This window comes from Lutra lutra, chromosome 6, assembly GCF_902655055.1.
Source record: "Lutra lutra chromosome 6, mLutLut1.2, whole genome shotgun sequence".
Classification (NCBI taxonomy): Eukaryota; Metazoa; Chordata; class Mammalia; order Carnivora; family Mustelidae; genus Lutra; species Lutra lutra.
In genome coordinates this window covers 142,066,204-142,078,697 of record NC_062283.1, presented here as the reverse complement: position 1 = coordinate 142,078,697, position 12,494 = coordinate 142,066,204, and the positions used below count along the sequence as shown (strand labels likewise).

Sequence of the window (12,494 nt, the reverse complement as noted above, 5' to 3'; positions counted from 1 at the left end):
ACATCCCAACTTCAGAAGGCCGCTGCAGTTAACATAGGGTGCAGCTGTGTTCGGGGCTTAAAGAACTTTATCTAAAGCAAATGCGAGACATTTCCTGTATTTGCAAACACCAGTCTTATCTCAAAGGAATAAAATCAGGCAAATAAAGAAGAGGCCAAATTTTAAAATCCAAAAAAGCTGGAAGTGGCAGTTTCTGAAGGAGATTGTATCTAACCCTGTATTTGAGCCTTTGTCCTTGATAATACTTGAACAGTATGTAGTTTTTATATTTCATGGCCTGGGGTTAGTGGGGGGCTCAAATTGTATCCTATTTCGCTAAAAGAGTAGCTTCCTTGGAGAATGGGAAGCTGTTGGATCACACCGGGTGCCTGTGAAGAATTCCGTGGTAAAGGGGAAGAATGGGCGGAGAGTTGTCGTGGAGGGCGGCAGAGTAGGGAGCAGGCACGGGATGCCATGCCAGTAGGCTCCAGTGGGGGAAGTGGCAATGGAGAGGTGTAGAGTGATGGGGCAGGGCGAGGCCTCGAACCTTCCTGGACATCTGGGTTCACATCTGTGTTCCAGATCAATAGGAGGAAAGGAGGGGATGGAATGTTTCAGAGGTCGTGAGCAGAGTCTTTGACATTTAAAGTCCTTATCGTTGATTCGGGGCGGCTTCTTCCTCCGTCCTCCACACGCGAGCTCTTTTCCTGTTACAGAAACGCTTTCAGAGGAAGCCGGATTTTCTTCCTGTTCACTGCCATGCTCCTGTCCACTCCACCGAAACCCCGAGGCCACCTGAGCCTCCTCAGTGCCTCTCGCAGACCCCTGATGCCTGGTGGTGGTTTGTGCCAGTCCACAGAAGGTCCTGGCCCGTTAACCGAGCACCTCACTTCCTGTACAAGTACTCGTTACTGAATTCGGAGAAACTGATGAAGCAACACACAGAACACAATTTGAGAAACTATTAAAATTTAATGAGAACATTTAACATTACAGATAGTCACTCTCTGAAGTGTAATAACTACTATTCCACTAAAGCAGCCTAAAGGCTGATGGATATTTCGGGGAGTCGGTGTGGAAGGGCCGCTCTGCTGGCGGTCTTCACTCTGTGCCTGAGGCCGCCCTCAGCACGCCTCCCATGGGCCTCTTCTAGGTATCCCGCAGGTGCGCCGTAGCTAATCCGAGACATTAGGGACGGGATCAGTGATTGTTCAAGGAAAGAGTAAGTCAAGGCAGCAGGAGAACCACCACTGGCTCCTCTTCAGAAAGCCTGTCCAGGCCCCCTGGTGCTGGGCATGTCTTCATTTTCTTTTCTTGTCCACACATCACACACAAGTACTTTTCCAACACCCTAAAATCAAGAAACTGCACTCCCATTCTCATGTATGACAGGCTGATTTTAAGGAGTTTGATAGCCACAAGGATTTTTAGAAGAGAACAAGATAACCCCTGTGGAATTTTAAAAATGGAGTGAATTCCTTCTGAAAAGCAGTGGTGCGACCCCTGCTGCACCAGTTGCTGTACGTACTTAGCCTTTGTAGAGTCTGTGTGATGTTCTAAGTAGCAAATTTAACAACTCCTTAGAGACTAAGTCTTTTGTAAATTAGGAACAGACTTCCCATTCATTAGCCCATAGGCTCTGTCCAGCATTCTGTGTATGGTAACGTTAGGTTTTGACTCCGTTTCTCCTTTGTCTTTACTTGCAATACTCTTCCTTTGTTATTCTGAATATAGACTTGTGAATTACCATGAGTCCATTTTTAGACTAAGGGTATAAATCTCTTAACAGATATGCCTGAAAAGTTTTATTTTCTGATAATTAAAGAATCTCAACTGCTAGTGCTAGTTCACCACTCATACAGTTGACATGGGGCGGGGCGGGGGGGAGGGGGCGGATTCCACTTTCTGTTTGATCCTGCCTGGGCCTCCCGGGACATTTCAGGTCGCCCCCAGAAAGTGATGTGGCCGTGCAGGTGACAGGCATGAATTCGGGCCGGCTGATTAATCAGTGTCTCTACCCAAAATAAGTGGTGCCTAATTGATTCCCTTTCCAGGGAGTTTAGCACTGAGTGGTCCCCGGGGGGCCGTCTGCCGGCTCTTCTGCGTTTGGAAGCCCGGCCGCTTAGCCAGAACTGCTGCCGCAGCTTAGTTTTTCCACATCCCAGAGCTAAGCAAAGTACTCGAATGCTCTCTCTTAGCTGCCTGCTGACTTTAATGATTACTTGGATTGATCTTAAAGGCCACTGTAAACACATTATAAAATTAAGCGATCATCCAGCACAGGTCTAGGGAGGTCATTACCGAGCAGACGCGACTGGGATGACTGAGGCAGCTCACGGCCAAGTGCGGCAGCTTGCCGGCCTGCAGGGGTGAAGCCGGAGTCCGCGCAAGGGTTTCTGAGAACCACGCGGTCCACCACCAGCTGCCTGTTTGACAAAGACGAATTGTTTAGTCACGTTCTGCCGTGCCACAAAATGATGCATGTTTGTTCGCCACGAAGGTGGACGTGGGCGTGGTGCACTTCACCCCCCTGGTGCGGCCCAGGATCGAGCAGCCCTTCAAGCTGGTGGAGAAGGTCATTCAGAATGCATTTCAGTTCCGGAGGAAGTACTGCTACCGAGGGCTTGGGTAAGAACACCTTCTCTGCCTTTCTCTGGCACCCTTTCTAAAATCCTTAAGCACTTTCAAAGATTAAAAACCTTGTTTTTAGGATTCTTCACGCTATCTGTAAATGTCACTTGCCATCCAGATCCTGAGATGAACAAACCTTGAGTGCCCCAGAGGGGAAGGCGATGTCCTGCTTTAAACTCAGAATCCGCCAGCAGGTTTCACTCTAGCATCAGTACAAGCTAAAAACACACTCGCGCAGTTGAGAATGACCTTGAGTTCTCAGGGCAGACCCTTCGAGCTGTTCTTATGCTCAGCACTTCTAACCCCGTTGGGTGGTGGTTTTTCCGGCACCAGCAATTCCTCCAGGTCTTTAGGCACCAACTAGTTGTCCTACAGTGCAAGTCTGACATGAACTACCCGGAGCGGCACAGAGTCCACAGGTTAAGGGCTCAGGGGCCACAAGACTGCTCCCACTTCAGCAGCTAGTCACAAGTGTTACCGCTTACGTGTCTGACCCACAGGTCACGAAATGGGCATTTCTCTGACACCCCCCCACCCCCCCCATGCCACTTCAGGTTCACTCTTTCACTAGAATATCTCACAGAACTCAAGAAAACACTTGCATTTATCGAGTTATTATAAAGAATCTAGCTCGGGAACAGCCACACGGAAGAGGTGTAGGGCTTCTGTGTCCTCGCTGGGCTCCTCACCTCCCAGCACGGAGCTCTCTGAACCCATCATTTAAGGGTCTCTACGGAGGGTCTGTTAGGCAGTTGATTAAATCACCGGCCACTCTCCACCAAGTTGTTGTATCTCTTTCAAAGACACACTTAGAACTAGGAAGCAGGATGTTGAAACAGCCAGCACGACGTCACGAGGTGTTCCTGCAAGCGTGTTTGTATGTAGTGGGGGTTCCTGCAAGCGTGTTTGTATGTAGTGGGGGCTCCCGCTCTCTGCCGTGCTTCCTGCTCTGCGCACAGCCACCGTCTGGAAACCCAGACAGAAGGCGGTGCGTCAGGGCCCACGCACGTCCAGAGGCCCTGAAATGACCTCAGTGATATTTTCAGCCAAGAAAATGTTTAATTAGGCCCAAGTAAGGCAGGAAGCCGTGTGTGATATGTGTTTTTAAAAGGCTGCCATCTAATAATAGCCACACTCTAGCTGTTAAAGGCATCTGGCTTCCTAGGCACACGTTTCTCATCTTCTGATCCCACCTCCCCTTTATACAAAAGCCCCATCTCTCTGCGCTCTCTCTGGTTCCATGAAGTGTCCCCTTAGCCCGTGGAATGACTTCAGGTTCAGGCAGGCAGCCACATCCTGACACCCCTGCAGCCCCACAAATTCTGGAGGATTTGAGCTGACTGCTGTCAAATCCTTGTCTTGCCATTTGCTGGCTCTAATTAGGCCACGATTTACACTGGAGCAGAGTCCGTGACGGACACCACCCGCTGTCTGGGTGCCGGTTGGAAGGATGGCATTACGTAACCGCCCCTGGTAAGCCGCAGGCCCCAGTGGGATGTGCGTTATTTGACGAGTAGAACCCGAGCTGGATTTCGGCTCACACTCACCCTGCACGCAGGTGGGACTTACACAGCTGTACACGATGGCCCTGGTTCGTGGAGGGGGAGAAAAAAATCACAAAGTACATTCAACTTTTGGAAATCCTGGAATGGGCCTCATAGCTGGCCCCGGTGTTTCCACCTTAAGTGATGGGCCCCTTCGTCTCATATGCACAGTTCTTTGTGCAGAGAGGGACCCAAATAGGGTGCCCCGCTTAGACCTGTTGGTGTCCGTCACACGCACCCACACAATGCTCCCCCCCGCCCCTTTGCCATGAACCTGAACTCCGAGATCACAGCTCACCCGACACCATCGGGAACATGCAGTGCAGGTTCTTACTGATAGGACCAGCAGCCTGTATGAGAAACTCCATCTCCACTGGCCATGACCTGTGCGCCCCGTAGAGCCATCAGCTGTTGAGAAAAGAAAGAAAATCCAGATGTAGCTTTGCAGCCTTCCAGTCATTCAGTTGTGTTATTTGCTTTAAATCCGTGATCTGCTTGGTTAGATGAAATTTAAAATACATACTTCAAATCGGTTGCAGAAATGCTGCCAGGTAAATCTAAAAAAGGGAACTGTTTGCATTTTCATGTCACCTATTTTTAAACTTTGTAGAGAAAGGTCATTCCTAGGGGGTGACCAGTCACAAAAGCTAAGAGAATCAAGAAATAAGACAAGTTTCTTATTAAAACACAAAGCAAATCTCACATTTCTATAAGAATACAACTGAGTAGACGTTTCTTTAAACTTACCCTAAAGGTGCTTGTATTGATTGAGCTTTGGAAGATATTTTTCCTCGTGGACACACCTCCCAGGTAAGATGAGTTCTGCCTTCAGTGGTCCTTTGTACCTGTTGGCTGGTGCCACGATCAAAATCCTTCTCCGTTGGCTTGGGGCCCCGAGGTCACTCCAGCTGCCTCCTCCACTCCCTCCACTTGTCAGTTGTCGAAACAATGTCATTTTCAAATGAGAGTAGAAGGAAGCATTCTGATTTACAGAATTCCTTAGTAAAATTTTGATTATTTTCTTTCCTCAGAATGTTATTCCCTGAGGTTGAGCGCATGGAAAGCACTGGAAAACTGTTAGAGTTGGCAGATGTGGACCCTACCCTTCGACCCACCCAGCTCTCGGTTTCACATTTTAAGAGCCTGTGTGACGTTTACCGGAAAATGTGTGATGAAGACCCACTCCTCTTTGCTTATAATTTCAGAGAAGAACTCAAACAAAATAAAAGCAAAAATCAGGAAAAAGAGGATGACAAGGAGAAACACAGACTCTAACAGCAAACCAGATGTTGCTTTCCACAGTGTTGAGCTGCTCAGGCGTGTACTCTGTTGTCTTCTACAGAAGGACAATAAAAATGGGATCACCAGATGTGACTTCCTTCCCTTTTACTGTACAGCTTGGTAGAGAAAATAAATATAATCAAATAAGATACAGTACAAGCTCTCTTTTAATATATATACTGCATAGATGTGACATGTTCAGTATAAACAGCATCTGTTACAACCTTACAAAAATGAAATATCTGCACATTGTGCTCTCACCCCCATTTAAATAAATATGCTTTAAATAAAGCAAAAACTAACAGCTCAAAGGAAATGCCCGGAGGATTGGAAAAAAACAATGACCTTTTAAAAACTATTAATCACAACTCCTCCACCTGACTTTTTCCACATAAATTAAAATAGATTGCAATTTTAAGGATCCTAAGTCATTTTGATACCTGCTCAAAAGGGATATAAACTAAGTAATTTACAGATTCTGGTCAGTTTTATCTAGTTTTCTGATCTACAATAAATTAAAATAACTTAAATCTTTACAACTATTTTGTGGGAAAATGTACGCTGCACAAAACCCAATAATGAGTGGTTTTCTTGCAGCTTCCACTTGGCCACCAGTTTAAAAGTGAAAAGCCGCGGAGCCCACGTCTGGCCGGAGGCCGGACTACAACTGCCCGGGGCCCTCTGTTTCATAAAAACACTCCTCGTTGACCGCCGAGGTTAAACTCTGGACACTGAACTCCCGCTGCAGAACAGAACCGAGATCAAGGTTGGCATTTTCAGACTGACTGTCGAGGGACTGATGACGAATCTGTGCCTTCAGCAAAGCTCCCCTGTCCCGTTTGGTGCTGTTGGCTTTCCGTTTAATGGCGCAGAAGTGCCCCCGCACCAGCTTGGGCTGCTCTCCCTTGGGCCGGCCCTCCGTGCCGGGCTGGTCGGCTGGCTTGGCATCCGGGCCGTCGGAGATCCGAAGTCTCTGGAACTGAATTTCAATGTCTTTGGTAGGGCTGCCCTGCTGGAGAGTCTGATGGTAGTCGTCCTCGTCGTCGCTCAGAATGTCACTCTCTTTGATGAGACTGTCCGACAGATCAGCCAGGCCCGGCTGGGGCTGCTGCCGGGAGTCCTGCCCGCTCCCCCCGGGGGGGCACCCGCTGCTCTGCGTGCCGCTGCTCAGGCTGCCCTCGTCGGAGTCCAGCGAGCTGCTGCCCTTGCCGGGCTCGCCGGGCTCGCCGGGCCACTCGCTGCTGGAGGAGTTCTTGAGGACTTTTAAGGACCTGGAGGAGGCTGCAACGAGAGAAGGGCATTTCCCCTCGTGATCGAGAAACGGACTCTGCAGTGCCTAATACTTGCAATGTACACTATAAGATGTATCACCTTAATTACTTAAGATTTCATCGTCATCTCACTTCTGTTACCAGTATCCTGGGACTTGGGCGGAGGGGGGGGGGGGGGAGTCTAGCAGATACTGCAAGTGTGGAAATTTTTTACTTAGGTTTATTTAAAATTTACGTTGGATGATTTGGAGTTTCTAGATGGCCTATTACCAGAGCTCAATTGTTTAGATAGGACAACAAGCTATAAACTATTACAAAGGCTAGGATTCTTAGCTACTAATAAAATCTAGGTCCCTTTCTTTCACTAACGAACTTTGAAATTGGACAACAAAGATTATACCGTATTTCTACACCTACCTTCTCACCTTGTTTATTTCCCTTGCTGCTCCATTAAAAGTCGAAAAATGCCCTTCATCACTCATGAGAACGGTCTCTGCTGGAATTTCTAGCCAACTTCCAGAGATTTAATAGGAATGATTTAATCATTCATGTGTGTTTAATTCTTTTCTCTTGGGTTAAAGGGAAAAGGGGAGCTCTCTGCTGTGATGTGTTTGTGTGTGTTAATAACAGTATAGTTTCAATGGCTACAGCTTATTTTGGCAATAGAAAAAAAAATATACAGTGAATTTGAAAGAGGTCACGCTGACCAATAAAAAGAAATAATTTAAAGACTACAAACAAGGTCAAAGATATTAACAAAACAGTTAATACAGAGAGTTTAAGCTGAAATTTTAAAGGCAGAAAATTTTAAATTTTAACTGAAATTTTAAAAGCAGGCAGAAAATTTAAGGGAAGTATGATTTGGTGACTTAATTGGGTAAGAATAAATATAAGGTTTCTTGATCTTAAGTCGTCAAGTATTGGCTTTCTAGATGCCTTGAGCTGTTCCGAGGTCTGGGAGAACGGCAGTAAGCCAAGCTAAGCCCTGGGAGTCCTGCACATCCCGGTGGAAGAAAGAGGTAAAATAGTGAAGAGATTCTATCCGCTGCTGGTAAGATGAGGACTTGGGGTTGGGGGGTGGTTATAGTTTATACAAGGTGTGGGAGCAAGAGGCATTTTAAGCTTCTTTTTTTTTTTTAGAGTTTACTTATTTGTCAGCGAGAGGGGGCAGAGAACACAAGTAGGGCGAGCAGCAGAGCGAGAGGAAGAAGCAAGCTCCCCACTGAGCAGGGAGCCTGACACGGAGCTCAATCCCAGGACCTGCAGATCACAACCTGAGCTGAAGGCAGACACTCAACCAAATGAGCCACCGAGGTGTCCCTTAAGTTTCTTAAAAGGAAATAAAATCGCCACCACCTTCACACACCACTCTGTGGATCTGGGTGTCTGGTTCAGGGCTTACAGAGCCCCCTCTCCCCGCCCCGGTACTCTATAAAGTGATGACTCACTGCTGTGTTACAAGCACATACGTCCTTACAGAGAAGCCCAAGATTTCCTACATAAACACGAAGTTCTCACCTAACTTGGCTGAAATAGGAACTCGGTTCTTAAGGGGGACCAGGCGGTCCTTACAGGTCTTCTCCAGGGGTAATTCACACTTGATGTGACGCCTGAAGTTTTCCCTCAGAATAGAGCGAATCACCTTGACGATGTTGGTTTTGCTTTCACTGTCACTGGTGAGGAGGGAAGAGAAAACAGCAGTTATGTCCCAAGTCATTGTGCTTCGTGTCCACATTCCCGGGTATGGACCTGACACGTCCCTACAGCAAGTCACCCAGCCTCTGTGTATCGTGGTCTCCTCACTTACAAAAGGAAAAGTGATCATTTTTGAAGCGCCTTTGAGCACTAAGATGTGGATATATATTTAATCAATGTATTCTACTACAGACCTAGCTGCCATTTGGGGGGAGGCTGGGTGTGATCCCAAAGTCATCAAAATTCAGGAGAGCACTAAAAATAAACTCCCATTTTTAAGAGAGCGTAATTCTTTTTCCCATTGGCTCTAATTTTTTGGAAGTCAGAAATACCTGCAGCACAGTTGGAAGATGGTTTCTGGCCGTCCTTCTATTTCTGATTTCGTATGGATCAGCTCCCATACAGAATTATTTTCTGTCCCTGTGTGAAAGGAAACAAGGGTCTACAATTTTGCCAAAGATGTCAAGTTCAAAAGTCAAATACTCCCTGTCCCGAGTCTCATCATTTTCTTTCGTGTCTCATTCTATGTATGACTTTCACAAATAGTTATCAGAGTACTTCTTAGTTACTTTCTACATTTCCTGGTAGTTTTCCATCCATCTCGGTTTGCTTTCTCCCTAGCCCTGGATTCCAGCTCTCTGGGAAAGAGATTAAATGGATCCTGTTTGTCAACCCCATTCGATTCATTGTATTCTTTGAAAGGAACAGCAGGATGTGCTCAGGTCCTTGAGGTAAAACAGGTCAGCCCAAAGTCAGTCCCGGTTTAGGGAATGTAAGCACTTCAAACAAAAATGAAATGGACCCAGAGCATTGCTGCATGCCTTAGACTGTTGGTCCTTTCTGCCACCAGAGGCATAGTCTCCAGAACATGGTTATTCTAGAAGGACCTCTGAACAATTTTCCAAGGTTGAAGTTTTGTTTTCTAATATCACGTATAATATTGTTTAACATTAAGGAATTTTCCGGTGTATCAGAATTTTTTAAATTTAGGTTTATGGTCCTTGGTTTAACAAATTTTAGGGTATCAGGATATTAGGAAAAAAGTGTTGAAAACCACTGATAGCAAAAATAAGGACAGAAGAGATACTTGGCAAAGAAAAGCCAAATTTGGCATTTACTTTCTCTAAAAGTCTGTTTTAAAAAAACAAAACAAAACAAAAAAACCTCTCTTGTCCTTTTCTTTGCCTATAAAACTCAGAAATTATTCCCAAGGTTCTTTCCTAGTTTTTCATTCCACAATGCAAATAAGTACCATTATAATGTGTGTTCCTGGGGATGCCTGGGCGGGGGCTCAGTTAAAAGCATCTGCCTTTAGCTCAGGTCATGATCCCAGGGTCCCGGGATCGAGTCCTACATCAGGCTCCGTGCTCTGGGGAGCCAGCTTCTCCCTCTGCCTGCCACTCTCCCTGCTGGTGCTCTCTCTGACAAAATCTTAGAAAAAAAGTTTTTTCCTGACATCCTACCACAGGAAACAATTACCTGCTGTATTCCCCAGTCTGACTTGAAGTGCGGATATGGGGATCAACCAGCGAAATTTAAATGGGTCCAAGTCGGCAGAGCTGTGTGCAGGCCGGGAATTCGAGGGCTGTAACAGGAAAGCCCCCAGAGAAAAGTGTTAGAGCAAGCTCTCACCCAGAGACATGTGGAGGGAATCGAAACTTGAAGTTCTTTACAGCTGTGTGAGTGGTCAGGGTGCAGGTATGCTCCCAGTTCTCGGAGAGCTCAGACTGGGGTGGGGAGGGGCGGGGACAGCAGAGTTGTGGTCTGGGGAGCACAGACGGCTAGACACCAAGCAAGAATGAGAACCAACCCTTCTGTGTCCTCATTCCTTCTGTACAGTAATCACTCTGATGGCTTGTGGTATCCACAGCTAAGCTAAGCTTTTTTTTTTTTTGAACTAAGGTAAAAGTCGTTTGAAAACAAAGTTACGTAGTCTCTTACATGTATGATGCAAACATGGGCCATTTTCAGGGATATGGAAGCTTATTTTCTGTGTAGGCCCCAGCACGGGTATTTGTATAAATCTTCTTTTAAAACGGACGTTGTTTGTGGGGAGATTAAGAAACAGCCCGAGGGTCTGGTTTGGTTAGTGACCCCGGGAGTAAGTCCCGTTAGTCTAGTGAGCCCCTGCTGCTGAGCGAGCGTCTCGCGTCAATACTGACAGGACAGCCATGAAGAGGTAGCTTTCATGAAATACACTTCTTGTCTTACCAATTTCTTTTTCAGTTTGCAGTTTTCTTTATAAACCAGTATGACAGCTCTCTTAAAAACTAAAGAAAGGAAAAGAAAAAGTCTTTTATTATTTGTACAAACTTTCTTCCATGGTTGAACTAAGACTTAGAATGTTTTAATAGAACAAAGCTCTTCAAACTTATGATGCTCCAAGATCCCCCTATACCAGCACAGGAGGGAATAAATGCTGCTCTCCCTCCGATCAGATTGCCAATGAAGCAGAAATATCTACTTATTTAAAAGTGATCATCTGAAGGAGGTCTTGGCAATTTTTAAAAAATCCCTGTTTTGTTTTATTGAAATTTGAGGACATGGTGTTCATCTCAGTGAGAATACACAGTCTATAATTGGTCTTAGTGAGAATTAAGACGTTTTGAAATGCAGCAAACAATTAAGATAGCAGGTTTCAAAATAGCCTCAGGAGATCTGTTTCTGTAACACTTGGCCAGAACCACTAAGCCAAGCAGAAGGGAGAACAAGATAATGAGTATGCAGAGCGACAGCATTTTAAATAGTTGGAGGCTGGCTCCGTTAAGTCAAAAGCCATTACAGCAACGATTCTAACTCCTGAAAACCAAGAGTTAGCTGGACTGGTGGGTCTAGAAAGATCTTCATTTTCACCAGCCTTTTTTAAGTTTACATTCTTTCCCAAAATGGGATACTAACCAAACACTGTGAGTTCAAGGTCCTTTCTGGCTTTTCCTAGAGACAGAAATGGATTCAACCAGGAAACTGCAGAGTGCATCAGAAGCTCCCCCATGGAAAGTTCCGTTACCTGTATCATAAAAACGGGAGATGAAGACAGAGAGACCCCTGGGGTACGCTGTCTCATGTTGGACACTGAATCACATATGTATATATGAGGATTCCAAGTACATTCAAAATATGATTTTTATGCCCCCCCCATAAACATAGGGCCTTTAAATAGTATATAGGTTTTGAAAATATGAGCAAAGCATCGAACTTTGAATAAAATCAGAAATAGAACGGCATTTTGGTTCAGTGTACGTATTATATGTAAATGGACATTGAGGTCCATCCAAAGTGTCTTCATTAATATCGACCTCAGGCTCTAGCACATTCAGTCTCCTGATCCATAAACTATACTACGCCTGCAAAGAAAAAAGGACCAACACTGAAACTGTAACAAAAAATTAAACTCCAGTTGTTTTCTGTTCTTGCCTTCTCTACGGAAACTGTTTCCTTATACGTAGACTTTAAAAGCTCAAGATTCTAGTTTAGTAATCAACCAGAAAAGAAAAATACAGAAGTTGTCAAATTCCACTTCAACTAGTTCTGTAAGTAAGGAAGTAGCTGCCGATGTTAGATATCAGGTTCTCTCTACCTGCTAGTTCCCATTGCCTCCCCGTCAGCTCGAGCTCTCCATGTACGAGCCCACCTCTGGGATGAGTCCTGCCTCATGGAAAGGGAGGAGGAGGTAGGGATATAAGTTTAGTGATATTTCTTGTTTACTTTCATACAATGTTAAGGTGAAGTAAGGTTACATTCTTAAACCAATACAAGGAATTTTATGTTCCACTGATACTTAAATGGTATGGTTTATTGCAAGCACTAAGATAAAAAAAAAAAAAAGAAAAGGCATATTCTCCTGTAGGAGGGCCTGAACACAGTGACCTAGCTTGGAGACCACCTATAGATGCAGCGAACAAATGCCTCCCAGAATCCAGAAGTCCCACTGACCTCCTTCTCTGTTCCACTCTGCTCTGCCACTAGCTGGTCAAACACGGTCCCATAATCCTCGTAGATCTTTTGCATCTCATTGATGTGGCTCGCTACTTTTTCCATTGCCTTTAGTGCTTCTGAAAAATATGAAATCATTTTTGTAAATTTTGTTTAAGTC

At 45.4% G+C, this 12,494-nt stretch overlaps 2 protein-coding genes across 7 annotated transcripts in view; one reads left to right on the top strand and one right to left on the bottom strand.

Moving 5' to 3' along the window:
* TFB1M (transcription factor B1, mitochondrial) overlaps positions 1–6,869 on the top strand; it is a 72,812-nt gene extending 65,943 nt beyond the window's left edge. Inside the window, exons 6-8 of one of the 3 annotated variants that reach the window (XM_047733402.1) lie at positions 2,480–2,607; positions 5,186–5,470; positions 6,021–6,869. In XM_047733402.1, coding sequence (XP_047589358.1) covers positions 2,480–2,607; positions 5,186–5,429 — 372 coding nt within the window. In that variant the 3' untranslated portion in view covers positions 5,430–5,470; positions 6,021–6,869. Of the gene's footprint in view, positions 1–2,479; positions 2,608–5,185 lie in introns of all 3 variants that reach the window. The other 2 variants (XM_047733401.1, XM_047733400.1) reach the window with 2 other exon arrangements.
* TIAM2 (TIAM Rac1 associated GEF 2) overlaps positions 5,585–12,494 on the bottom strand; it is a 112,002-nt gene continuing 105,092 nt past the window's right edge. For all 4 annotated transcript variants that reach the window (XM_047733390.1, XM_047733392.1, XM_047733393.1 and 1 more), the window contains 7 exons: positions 12,335–12,453; positions 11,300–11,408; positions 10,613–10,671; positions 9,881–9,986; positions 8,734–8,821; positions 8,225–8,379; positions 5,585–6,716 (listed from right to left, as the gene is read on the bottom strand). In XM_047733390.1, coding sequence (XP_047589346.1) covers positions 6,097–6,716; positions 8,225–8,379; positions 8,734–8,821; positions 9,881–9,986; positions 10,613–10,671; positions 11,300–11,408; positions 12,335–12,453 — 1,256 coding nt within the window. In that variant the 3' untranslated portion in view covers positions 5,585–6,096. The remainder of the gene's footprint in view (positions 6,717–8,224; positions 8,380–8,733; positions 8,822–9,880; positions 9,987–10,612; positions 10,672–11,299; positions 11,409–12,334; positions 12,454–12,494) is intronic.